This window comes from Amblyraja radiata, chromosome 30 (assembly GCF_010909765.2).
Source record: "Amblyraja radiata isolate CabotCenter1 chromosome 30, sAmbRad1.1.pri, whole genome shotgun sequence".
In the NCBI taxonomy this organism is placed as follows: domain Eukaryota; kingdom Metazoa; phylum Chordata; class Chondrichthyes; order Rajiformes; family Rajidae; genus Amblyraja; species Amblyraja radiata.
The window spans coordinates 17514539-17528041 of record NC_045985.1 but is presented as its reverse complement, the minus strand read 5'-3'; the positions used below and the strand labels follow the sequence as shown (position 1 = coordinate 17528041).

Genomic DNA, 13503 nt, shown 5'->3' with positions numbered 1-13503 from the left:
GAGGTCGAGTCCTGCTGAGTTTGACGCGCACTCTGTATCTTGTCCTGAGGCTGGGGGGGGTAGAACAGTTTCCATGACATTGTCTATGACTACTTTACCCCCCATCAGCCCGTGACTCGGACTCTGGCGATGACCAGGGAGAGACACAGAGCTGACAGAAAGCTTCCCCTCCTCCGAAGCTCGTGGGAAATGTGCCGTCTGACCTCACGGACAGAGTGGGGTTTGGGGAAGAAGGTTATGATCTAGTGCAGGGGGCAGCCCATCTAGTGAAGAATTGGGCGCCGGGATTTAGGTGAGCTCTCCGCACGAGAACATGGACATGGAACAGGAAGAGTTGTGGATAGGTTCTTCAGGCTCTCATGAGGTACTGATGTGGTACTTGGCCAAGTAGCAGGGTGAAGGGAGTGGCAGCTAGCTGGTGATGGTGGGGCAGCATTGAAGAAGTAAGGTGTGGTGTGAAAGGCTGTGCGAAGGTGAAGCAGAAGGAGGGGGAATTAGAAGAATGGATTGTTTCAGGGTTGAGTGAAACATTTGCACCCTCTATTGGGAACAGTTGGAATTGTTATCATCTACTGTTTGAATGTGAACAAATTTTTCACAATAGAAAATATTCCAGTGTTTTTTCCAGCACTTTTCCCAACCATTGGGCCTTCCTTCAACCCCCCTGGTAACAGATTCTCATTATTTGCTACCTTCTGTATTAACTCTGCCTGTTCCTTTACTTTCCCCAGTGTCTGAATTCGCTCCATGAACCCGGGCTTCGCCTCTTCTTTCTCAGACTGAATCATGAGGTCAATGTAAGCTGGGGTGGATAATGGGTTTGGCCTCAAAGCTATTTCTTCAAGTCGTCTAATGCTGCCAGATAATTGATCAATCAGCGCCAGAACTGCGCACTCCACGTCAGCAAACTCCTGCTTAAGTGATTCCATTACATTCTGCTGGGTCATCTTCGCACCATAGGCCTTCTCGTACTTTTCTTTCAGCTCACTGTATGTCCTCTTCTCCTTTTTTGTTACATAATCAAACTTGTACTTTTGGTTGAAGTGAACATTCCAGATGCACTTTTGTGGACAGATCCTACAGTTCCCTTGTCGGTCCATTGCATTACATTTACGTTTATCATTATCATTAGGAATGATGCAGGGAAAGTGGCAGGTAAAGAAACATTTCTGACAGTTGGTTATATAATTACCAGTCCCACTAATATCCTCCTTTACTGGATGTGTAACTTCAATCTCATAGTCAAAATTTTTATTTGCATCCAGCTCGGTTTGGTGTTGGTTCAGAGCTTGTTGCGTTTTCCTGAGTTCTTCCAGTTTGGTGAGACCAACTCGGATCTGCGTCTGCAATCCCACCACTGCAATTTCCAGCTGCTTACGTTCCTTCAGAACCTCTCTGGTTAAACTCAAACTTTTGGTTTCCATTGTGGTCAGAGCTGTGAAGAATTTCTTCATACTGTTTGCTCCCATCTTCCAAAACATTGCATCAAAGTTATCATCGTTCTCTCCCCCTGAGATTGGACGCTGGGCAAAAATGGCTGAATTGTTAAACTTGAAGTGTACTGGCAGACCCGTACACTTGTCTTTGGGACACGGCACCTCAGCTAATTTCAGGGCACCCAGGATGGGGGGAGGCTGTCCGTCTGCGAACGTCACCAGGATCTGAATGTTTTCTGCAATATCTTTGCCAAAAATAGCAAGAATCGAATCAAAGACATATTTCTGTGCATGAGTCAGGCGAGCCAGGGAGGCTTGAGCAACAAAACACATGGCGTCAATCTGATCAACACCCTGCGGGGAAGTGAAGAATTCACGGATTTGCTCAGTGATCTGTTGATCCCGGCTGATGCCCCTGGTGTCACCGAATCCTGGTGTGTCAATGATCGTCAGAGAGTAATCGATGTTAAATCCTACCTGATGGTGGAGCTGGTAGGCAGTGATGGAGGATGTCTGACTCTCAGCCTGGGATTTTCCTGTCTCTTCCGCTATTAACTTGTATCTGAAGTTGTCTCCCCATTCCACGCCCAAGATGTAGTTGATCATCCCATTGATGAGGGTTGTCTTTCCTGAGCCAGTTGCTCCCAGAACCATAATTGTCTTCATTGTGTATTTTGAGGTGGGTTTTCCGAAGGAGCATTTCACAAGCTGTTTGAATTTATCAGCTACCTGCTCCTGTAGTTTGAGCTTGTAAATGGAAGGGTTTCCTTGGGATATTAATTGTGTGTCACTGCATTGTTTCCGGGCTATTGTGATTGGTGTGTTTCCTATTTTTATTGAAACCTCCTCACTTGCTTCACCTGTTTCACCACAGTCAGCAGACACGGGGACTCGATAGATGGTTGTGGAGTGCAGTGTTGGGCTGGATGAACAATCCTGGAAGACTGGTTTACCAGGTGGACTTGCTGGCCGGGTGATGCCCCTGTAGCTCTCACTAACCTTGCTGACCCCTACCTTGGTCACTGCTCTGTATCGGAAGTGATACTCCTGGTGTGGCTCTAACCCAGGTATTGTGAAGGAGTGGCATTGATCAGGTGTATCCAGAATTATCCATTCCTCCTGCTGACTACCTCGGTACTCTACCTTGTAGCCCACAATCTCACTGGCACCAAATGTTGGAGGCTGTAACTGCAGAGTCACACTGTCATCTGTTGTTCTACTAGATGTAGGTATCTCGGGCTGTGACGGAGGAACAAAGCACTGGTTCTCCAGACATCCTCCATCATACAGGTAAATTGAGGCTCCTATGTTGCTGTCATCCCTCACAGATCCAACAGCAAATTTTATTTTCCCATCTGCTATATTGGCGGTGGCAAATTCCAGGAATGATTCTGATAGCTCCCTCATCTGCTGGGACACAGATGGCAAGTTAAACCAGGAGTCACTTTGTCGTTTTGTACAGGCTCCATCAATAGGAGGTTGTGTCTCCATTTTCTGAGCTGTGGGAGATTGGAGGTAGTTGTTTGCCTCTGACAGGTAAAGATCCTCCTGATGCAGTGTTGTGAATGTGAAGCAGACCACGTAGTCTGTTGCTGGACCCATCAACACTTTATGCAACTCTCTCCTTGATTTCATAACAGGTATGTCTTTCATTATCCTGAGGCAACGTCCCACAGCCATCATCTCGCATTCCTTGTCATCCAGCCATGTGGTCAGTGCTTGGTGTTTAAATGGTGACTGCTCCCTGTTCTTCAGTATGTCCGTCAGCAACCCTTCCTCCTTCCCACCGCCCCGAATGGACGGCAAAACTCTGGCTAAGGTCCCTTGGAAAACCAGTTTGTACTCCGGACACATCTCTCGGAATTGAAGTATCCTGTCCCCGATCTCGGGAAACTGAACTGCGACACTGTCTTTCATCAGGTCATTGCACCTCATCATGGCCTCATTGAGCTGTTCTAGGACACACTGGCAGCGATTGACCAGTCGCACGCTGATCTCCCTCACCATCTGGGCAGCTTTGGTGTCGAGTTTATTGAGAGGATAGAGCCAGACTCTGATGGGCACTGAATGCTCTCCATCTGGACCCAGGAGTTTTGGAAGTGTTGCGTAGATATTGATGGCGTCTTTGAAGGTGGTGGGATTGTTCTTCAGTGAGAAATCCCCATAAAAGGTGCAGCTAAATTTCTCGGCATGAGACTTTTGTTCTTCTGTCATTTCTAGGGAGGCCTCTCCCTTGATCGCATTCTGAGGAAGAAGTTTAATCATCGCCTCCATGTTGCCCTGAATATTCTGTATGTTCTCTGCTGAAGAAGCCATTCGATCAAACACAAAGAAGGCCTGGGCCCCATACAGCACTGCCGTAATAACATGGGTGGCTGAGCCCTCATCAAACACACTCGGGTAGGTAATATTCTGTCTCCCTAAGTGACTCATCGTCAGTTGTTCAAACCTGGTTGTTACTTTGTACTGAAGGGTAACTCGTGCTTGTTGCTCTGATTCCTTCGTGTCTCTGAGATATTTTGCCGACCCTTTCACCTCTACTAACCCACCCAGGAAACTCGCTTTCAGTGACGCTGACACATCGAGGGCATTGGCTTTCTTCTCCATGGAGTCTGACGCAATGATGTGAAACTCAGTGCTGGGCTGGTCACGACGATCAAGGTTGCTCTGCAGTGTCTGCAAGTCCCACAGGGTGATGCCTACAGGATAAATCAGCGATCAAAACTGTTAATATTGTTAAAATTACTCAAAGTGAATAATATTCCTTCAGTAGATTCAATCTCTGTACAGGATGTGTCTTGGGCTGAAAGTAAAACACTCTACACTCACTGGACTGATCACATGAGCAATAGGTGCAATATGGTGGCACAGCGGTAGCGTTGTTGCCTTACAGCGCTTACACCGCCAGAGACCTGGGTTCGATCCTGACTACGGGTGCTGTCTGTGCAGAGTTTGTACGTTCTCCCCGTGAACCCGTGTGTTTTCACTGAGATCTTCGGTTTCCTCCCGCACACCAAAGGCGTACAGGTTTGTAGATTGATTGGCTTGGTATAAATGTAACATTGTCCCAAGTGTGGGTTGGATAGTGTTAATGTGCGGGGATCGTTGGTCGGTGCTGACTCGGTGGGCCAAAGGGCCTGTTTCTGTGCTGTATCTCTAAACTAAACAAAAAACACATTGAGTGCTACAGCGGGTCAGGAGGCAATTCTGGCAATTCGGTGATTTGGATCATCTTCAAATATTCTTCAAATATCCATGTTTAGTTTGGAGATATGGCGTGAAACAGGCCCTTCGGCCCACCGGGCCCATGACAACCAGCGATCCCCGCATACTAACACTATCCTGCACACACTAGGAACAATTTATAATTTTACTAAGCCAAATAACCTACAAAACTGTACGTCCTTGGAGTGTGGGAGGTAAACCGGAGATCCCGGAGAAAATTCATGCAGGTCACGGGAAGAAAGTACAAACTCCGTACAGACAGCATCCGTAGTCAAGATCGAACCTGGGTCTCTGGTGCTGTAAGGCAGCAACTCTATCTCTGTGCCACCGTGCCGCTCAATATTCAATCCACTGTATAAACTGGACTATAACTGACAAAGTTGTGGTCACCATTGTGAGATTGGTGACCTGAACTTATGGCCCTGCATTGACCACCACTATATCATAGAGTGATACAGCATGTAAAGGGCCTGTACCACTTAAGTGACCTTTACAGGCGACTGCCGGCACCCGTGATAGGTCGCCGAAAATTTCAACTTGTTAAAAATTCAGTAGCGACCAGAAAGATGCTATGACTCTTTGGAGACCTCCCACGACCATACAGTATTGTCATGAGATGTCTCCTATGGTCATGAGAGGTCACCCGTGACATGTCGCCAGGGGTCGCCTGTATGGTCGTGAGAGGTCACCCGTGACATGTCGCCAGGGGTCGCCTGTATGGTCGTGAGAGGTCTCCAGAGAGTCGTAGTGTCTTTCTGGTCGCCGCTGAATTCTCAACATGTTGAAAATTTCTGCGACCTATCACGGGTGCCTGTAAAGGTCACGTAAGTGGGACAGGCCCTTTAAGAGGCCTGACTTGCCCACACTGACAAACATGTCCCAGCTACACTGATCCCACCTGCCTGCCATACCCTTCTAAACCTGTCCTATCCATGTACCCATTTAACTGTTTCTTAACCATTGGGATGATCCCAGCCTCAACTACCTCCTCTGGCAGCTTGTTCCATACATCCACCACCCATTGTGTGAAAAAGTTACTCCTCAGATTCCTATTAAATCTTTTCACCTTAAACCCATGTCCTCTTGTCCTTGATTCCCCTACTCTGGGCAAGTGACTCTGTGCATCTACCCAATCTAGTCCTCTCATGATTTTACACACCTGTATAAGATCACCCCCCCATACCAACCCATACCAGAGGGCATTTGACAAAATCCCTCATGTTGAAATTCATTGAGTGGAAGGTAGATGTGAATCCTACCACAACCAGAGAGTAGTCCTGAACCACTATCTACCTCGTTGGTGACCCATGGACTACCCTTGATCGGACTTTGCTGGCTTTACCTTGCACTATATGTTATTCCCTTATCATGTCTTTCGTTTCACCTACTCTGGGCTCATGTGACTTCATGATTTGTGTTAAGACATTCCAGTACCTGGGATCAGAGCATCTGATCGGCAGTCGTACAGCATTCCCAACTGGAAAGGCCGGCCCAGAGTGGCCAGTTGCAAGAACTCACTCATCACTGAACCGGAAGTGGACAGTAAACAAAATCCAGTGATCTGAAACAGAACGAGGAATAAAATATGAAGATGAATCCACTCGACGTACGGCTTTTTGAAGATGTGACCAAAAAGGTTTAGTTTAGAGATACAGTGCGGAAACAGGCCCTTCAGCCCACCGAGTCCGTGCCGACCACGATCCCCAAAAACTAACACTATCCTACACACGCTCGGGACAATTTACATTTATACCAAGACAATTCACCTATAAACCTGTACATCTTTGGAGTGTGGGAGGAAACTGAAGATCTCGGAGAAAACCCACGCATGTTACAGGGAGAACGTACAAACTCCGTACAGACAGCACCCGTGGTCAGGATCTAACCCGGGTCTCTGGCGCTGTGAGGCAGCAACTCTACCGCTGCGCCAGTGTTTATGTAGAGAGATGTTAACTATTGCACTGAGAATCACAGTATGATTTTCATGTGGATGAAGGCCATTCTGCCCATTGAGTCCCTACTAGCTCTGGGTAAGAACAATCCATCTGGTCCCACATTCCCGCCTTGAAAATTCTTTCCTTTCAGGAAAGAAATTTCAGACAGACATCCGATGGGGAATGTTGCCGACTGGCCCGCTCCACACTGCAGGAGTACATGCTGAGGGATGCACTGAAGCTTGGTGCAGCCAACGCCAAGGCTCCATGGGGGAGGACCACTGTCTAGGGTCCTTCCACTGCTGGACATTGGGGGGCAGGGTTCGGTGTAGATTCCCCTCAAACAAGTGAAGGGAAACAAGGTGAAGATCATAAGTGATAGGAGTAGAATTAGGCCATTTGGCCCATCAAGTATATTCCGCCATTCATTCATGTCTCCCTAATAACCCCATTCTCCTGCCTTCCTATAACTTTTGATACCTTTGTAGTAATCAAGAATCTTTCTCTACCTTAAATATATCCACTGACTTTGCCTCCAGAGCCTTCTGTGGCAAAGAATTCCACCGATTCACCACCCTCTGATGAACGAAATACCACCTGATCTCCTTCCCAAAAGAGGTCCTTGGAATCTGAGGGGTATCCTTTTCACGCAGAGGGTGGTGGGTGCATAGAACAAGTGGCTAGAAGAGGTAGTTGAGGCAGAGATCCCAACTGTTTCTTAACAAACAGGTACATGGATAGGACGGGTTTGGAGAGATATGCACCATTCTTGACGTCTTGAGTTTAGAAGAATGAGGGGGGACCTCATTGAAACGTACAGAATAATGAATGGCTTGGTAAGAGTGGATTTGGAGAGGATGTTTCCACTAGTGTGAGAGTCTAGGACTAGAGGTCATAGCCTCAGGATTAAAGGACATTCCTTTAGGAAGGAGATGAGAAGCCCTCTCACCCGTATCCACCTATCACTTGCCAGTCTTTGACTCATCCCCACCTCTCTTCCAGTTTCCCTTCAGGACAAGGAATTTCTTTAGTCAGAGGGTTGTGAATCTGTGGAGTTCTTTGCCGTAGAAGGCCGTGGAGGCCAAGTCAATGGATATTTTTAAGGCAGAGATAGATAGATTCTTGGTTAATACAGGTGTCAGGAGTTATGGGGAGAAGTCTGGAGAATGGTGCACCTATCATAGAAGCATAGAAATTAGGTGCAGGAGTAGGCAATTCGAGCCTGCACAGCCATTCAATATGATCATGGCTGATCATCCAACTCAGTATCCCACACCTGCCTTCTCTCCATACCCCCTGATCCCCCTAGCCACAAGGGCCACATCTAACTCCCTCTTAAATATAGCCAATGAACTGGCCTCAACTACCTTCTGTGGCAGAGGATTCCAGAGATTCACTACTCTGTGTGAAAAATGTTTTTCTCATCTCGGTCCAAAAAGACTTCCCCCTTATCCTTAAACTGTGACCCCTTGTTCTGGACTTCCCCAACATCGGGGACAATCTTCCTGCATCTAGCCTGTCCAACCCCTTAAGAATTTTGTAAGTTTCTATAAGATACCCCATCAATTTTCTAAATTCTAGCGAGTACAAGCCAAGTTTATCCAGTCTTTCTTCATATGAAAGTCCTGACATCCCAGGAATCAGTCTGGTGAACCTTCTCTGTACTCCCTCCATGGCAAGAATGTCTTCCCTCAGATTAGGAGACCAAAACTGTATGCAATACTCCAGGTGTGGTCTCACCAAGACCCTGTACAACTGAAGTAGAACCTCCCTGCTCCTATACTCAAATCCTTTTGCTATGAATGCTAACATACCATTCGCTTTCTTCACTGCCTGCTGCACCTGCATGCCTACTTTCAATGACTGGTGTACCATGACACCCAGGTCTCGTTGCATCTCCCCTTTTCCTAATCGGCCACCATTCAGATAATAGTCTACTTTCCTGTTTCTGCCACCGAAGTGGATAAACTCACATTTATCCACATTATACTGCATCTGCCATGCATTTGCCCACTCACCCAGCCTATCCACTCACCTTGCAGCCTCCTAGCATCCTCCTCACAGCTAACACTGCCCCCCAGCTCCGTGTCATCCGCAAACTTGGAGATGCTGCATTCAATTCCCTCGTCCAAATCATTAATATATATTGTAAATAGCTGGGGTCCCAGCACCAAGCCTTGCGGTACCCCACTAGTCACTGCCTGCCATTCTGAAAAGGACAGGTTTACTCCTACTCTTTGCTTCCTGTCTGCCAGCCAGTTCTCTATCCACATCAATACTGAACCCCCAATACCGTGTGCTTTAAGTTTGTATACTAATCTCTTATGTGGGACCTTGTCGAAAGCCTTCTGAAAGTCCAGATATAGTACATCCACTGGTTCTCCCTTATGCACTCTACTAGTTACATCCTCGAAAAAATTCTATAAGATTCGTCAGACATGATTTACCTTTCATAAATCCATGCTGACTTTGTCCAATGATTTCACCACTTTCCAAATGTGCTGCTATTCCATCTTTAATAACTGACTAGCTGTTTTCTCCCTCCCTCCCTTTTTAAAAAGTGGGGTTACATTAGCTACCCTCCAATCCTCAGGAACTAGTCCAGAATCTAAAGAGTTTTGAAAAATTATCACTAATGCATCCTCTATTTCTGGGGCTACTTCCTTACGTATTCTGGGATGCAGCCTATCTGGCCCTGGGGATTTATCGGCCTTTAATCCATTCAATTTACCTAACACCACTTTCCGACTAACCTGGATTTCACTCAGTTCCATCTCATTTGACCCCCGATCCCCTGCTATTTCCGGCAGATTATTTATGTCCAACTTTGTGAAGACAGAACCAAAGTAGTTATTCAATTGGTCTGCCATGTCCTTGTTCCCCATGATCAATTCACCTGTTTTTGACTGCAAAGGACCTACATTTGTTTTAACTAATCTTTTTCTCTTCACATATCTATAAAAACTTTTGCAGTCAGTTTTTATGTTCCCTGCCAGTTTTCTTTCATAATCTATTTTCCCTTTCCTAATTAATCCCTTTGTCCTCCTCTGCTGGACTCTGAATTTCTTCCAGTCCTCTGGTAGGCCGCTTTTTTTGGCTAATTTATATGCTTCATCTTTTGTTTTGATACTATCCCTGATTTGCCTTGTTATCCACAGATGCACTACCTTCCCTGATTTATTCTTTTGCCGAACTGGGATTTTTGTAGTTGATCCATGCAGTCTTTAATCGCTTATGACCAAAAGCAGGCAGGTGGGACTAGTGTAGCTGGGGCATGTTGTCTGGTGTGGGCAGGTTGGGATGTAGGGCCTGTTTCCACACTGTCTCACTCTATGACTAAACAAAGCAAGTGGCCCACAAGTGTGGCAAAGGTCTGAAGAATGGTCTAGTTCCAAAACTGTCACCTATTCCTTATGAAACATATTCCTCCTGAATATGAAACAGCACCTCATATTTTGCTTGGGCAGCTTACACCCCAGCGGTATGCACATTGACTTCCTGAACTTCAAGTAACTCTTCCTTTCCCTCTTTCTCCATCCCTCCTTCTTCCCAGTTTACTGACCAGGCTTACATTTTTTCTCAGTTTGCTTTGCCTTCTCCCAACTAACAATGGTCTATTATACACTTCCTTATCTATGTACCTCCCACTCCCCTGACATCAGTCTGAAGAAGGTTCTCGCCCCCAAACATCACCCATTCCTTCTCTGCAGAGATGCTGCCTGACCGCTGAATTACTCCAGCTTTTTATGTCTAAACCAGCATCTGCAGTTCCTTCCTACGCACTCTCCAGAGATGCCGTCCGTCCCACTGAGTTACTCCAGCACCCTGTGTTCTTTGGTGTAAACCAGCATCTGCAGTTCCTGCCAACGCATATCATGTACCCTCACCGCTCAAAGCCCTGCTGTTTCATGCTATAAAACCCAACACGCCTTCAGTACTTGCTTTACCTGATTGTGGTCTAATGGAGACACTACACAGTGGTGCAGCGGTAGAGTTGCTGCTTTACAGCACCACACACTCGGGTTCGATCCCAACTACGGGTGCTGTCTGTACGGAGTTTACACGTTCTCCCTGCGTGGGTTTTCTCCGGGTGCTGCGGTTTCCTCCCACACTCCAAAGACGTGCGGGTTTGTAGGTTAATTGGCTTTGGTAAAAATGTCAAATTGTCCCTAGCATTTGCAGGATAATGCTAGTATATGGGGTGATCACTGGTTGGCGGGCCGAAGGGCCCGTTTCCTCTGTGTGTGTCTAAACTAAACGAAAAAATATGTCCCTGTGGAGTTACAGTACACTGAGGCAAAGGTCCATTGTTAGTGCTGTGGTCAGGATGAACCCCTGCCTTTAGCACTAAAACAACAACACACACACAGATGGAGGACAAAGGGCTTAATTAGGAAAGGAAAAATAGATTATGAAAGAAAACTGGCAGGGAACATAAAAACTGACTGCAAAAGTTTTTATAGATATGTGAAAAGAAAGAGATTAGTTAAAACAAATGTAGGTCCCTTGCAGTCAGAAACGGGTGAGTTGATCATGGGGAACAAGGATATGGCGGACCAATTGAATAACTACTTTGGTTCCGTCTTCACTAAGGAAGACATAAATAATCTGCCGGAAATAGCAGGGGACCGGGTCAAAGGAGTTGGAGGAATTGAGTGAAATCCAGGTTAGCCGGGAAGTGGTGTTGGGTAAATTAAATGGATTAAAGGCCGATAAATCCCCAGGGCCAGATAGGCTGCATCCCAGAGTACTTAAGGAAGTAGCTCCAGAAATAGTGGATGCATTAGTAATAATCTTTCAAAACTCTTTAGATTCTGGAGTAGTTCCTGAGGATTGGCGGGTAGCAAACGTAACCCCACTTTTTAAGAAGGGAGGGAGAGAGAAAACGGGGAATTACAGACCAGTTAGTCTAACATCGGTAGTGGGGAATCTGCTAGAGTCAGTTATTAAAGATGGGATAGCAGCACATTTGGAAAGTGGTGAAATCATTGGACAAAGTCAGCATGGATTTACAAAAGGTAAATCATGTCTGACGAATCTTATAGAATTTTTCGAGGATGTAACTAGTAGCGTGGATAGGGGAGAACCAGTGGATGTGGTGTATCTGGACTTCCAGAAGGCTTTCGACAAGGTCCCACATAAGAGATTAGTTTACAAACTTAAAGCACACGGCATTGGGGGTTCAGTATTGATGTGGATAGAGAACTGGCTGGCAAACAGGAAGCAAAGAGTAGGAGTAAACGGGTCCTTTTCACAATGGCAGGCAGTGACTAGTGGGGTACCGCAAGGCTCAGTGCTGGGACCCCAGCTATTTACAATATATATTAATGATCTGGATGAGGGAATTGAAGGCAATATCTCCAAGTTTGCGGATGGCCCTAAGCTGGGGGGCAGTGTTAGCTGTGAGGAGGATGCTAGGAGACTGCAAGGTGACTTGGATAGGCTGGGTGAGTGGGCAAATGTTTGGCAGATGCAGTATAATGTGGATAAATGTGAGGTTATCCATTTTGGTGGCAAAAACGGGAAAGCAGACTATTATCTAAATGGTGGCCGACTAGGAAAAGGGGAGATGCAGCGAGACCTGGGTGTCATGGTACACCAGTCATTGAAAGTGGGCATGCAGGTGCAGCAGGCAGTGAAGAAAGCGAATGGTATGTTAGCTTTCATAGCAAAAGGATTTGAGTATAGGAGCAGGGAGGTTCTACTGCAGTTGTACAGGGTCTTGGTGAGACCACACCTGGAGTATTGCGTACAGTTTTGGTCTCCAAATCTGAGGAAGGACATTATTGCCATAGAGGGAGTGCAGAGAAGGTTCACCAGACTGATTCCTGGGATGTCAGGACTGTCTTATGAAGAAAGACTGGATAGACTTGGTTTATACTCTCTAGAATTTAGGAGATTGAGAGGGGATCTTATAGAAACTTACAAAATTCTTAAGGGGTTGGACAGGCTAGATGCAGGAAGATTGCTCCCGATGTTGGGGAAGTCCAGGACAAGGGGTCACAGCTTAAGGATAAGGGGGAAATCCTTTAAAACCGAGATGAGAAGAACTTTTTTCACACAGAGAGTGGTGAATCTCTGGAACTCCCTGCCACAGAGGGTAGTCGAGGCCAGTTCATTGGCTATATTTAAGAGGGAGTTAGATGTGGCCCTTGTGGCTAAGGGGATCAGAGGGTATGGAGAGAAGGCAGGTACGGGATACTGAGTTGGATGATCAGCCATGATCATATTGAATGGCGGTGCAGGCTCGAAGGGCCGAAGGGCCTACTCCTGCACCTAATTTCTATGTTTCTATGATACACACCCCCACTGTACACATACCCTGATACATGAGCAGTATACAAAGTGCTGGAGAAACAGGCAACATCTGGAAATGGACAGACGATATTTCGGGTCATAGAGTGATAGCATTTTACAGAGTGGAAACAGGCCCTTCGGCCCAACTTGCCAACACCCGCCAACATGACATTTCGGGTCGAGACCTTTTAGCTGAAGATTCCCGCATGTTTCGTTTCTTGTCCATTTCTGGGAAACGAACCTGTATCACTCACCGATCGAAGAAGCGACCGTCTGCAGCTGTAAAGGGATTGCAGCGTTGGCGATGGGACGAATGGTCTTGCTTGGAGCTCCTCCCTGACACAGAACCTCACTGGACCGACACAACCCTGGTGCTAGGAGCTGAGATGTACCAAGACTCCTTTCAGCAAACACTAGAATTGACTCCAACGGCAGCGGCGATATCTGCAGAGAAAGGCTATTTATTCTCCAGTGATCTCCACACCGGAGATTGGAATGAATTCCGTGAAAATACACTTTAACTCTCGGTCTTAATGTGCAGAAACAATGAACAGTCGCTCACGTAGTAGGTGACCACAAACAAGGGCGGTGCTCACCAGATGCAGCAAGCT

At 46.6% G+C, this 13503-nt stretch overlaps 2 protein-coding genes across 2 annotated transcripts; both read right to left on the bottom strand.

Moving 5' to 3' along the window:
* Window positions 1–459: 459 nt before the first annotated feature.
* LOC116990153 lies at window positions 460–2288 on the bottom strand. The gene has a single exon (XM_033047694.1). The coding sequence runs from the start codon at window positions 2100–2102 to the stop codon at window positions 570–572; it is 1533 nt and encodes a 510-aa protein (XP_032903585.1). The 5' UTR covers window positions 2103–2288; the 3' UTR covers window positions 460–569.
* Window positions 2158–13285, bottom strand: LOC116989979 (neoverrucotoxin subunit alpha-like). Its single transcript, XM_033047532.1, has 4 exons — window positions 13147–13285; window positions 6096–6222; window positions 2288–4135; window positions 2158–2171 (listed from the first exon to the last, which is right to left on the bottom strand). The coding sequence occupies exons 2-4, from the start codon at window positions 6181–6183 to the stop codon at window positions 2158–2160; spliced, it is 1950 nt and encodes a 649-aa protein (XP_032903423.1). The 5' UTR covers window positions 6184–6222; window positions 13147–13285.
* Between the last annotated feature and the right edge of the window lie 218 nt (window positions 13286–13503).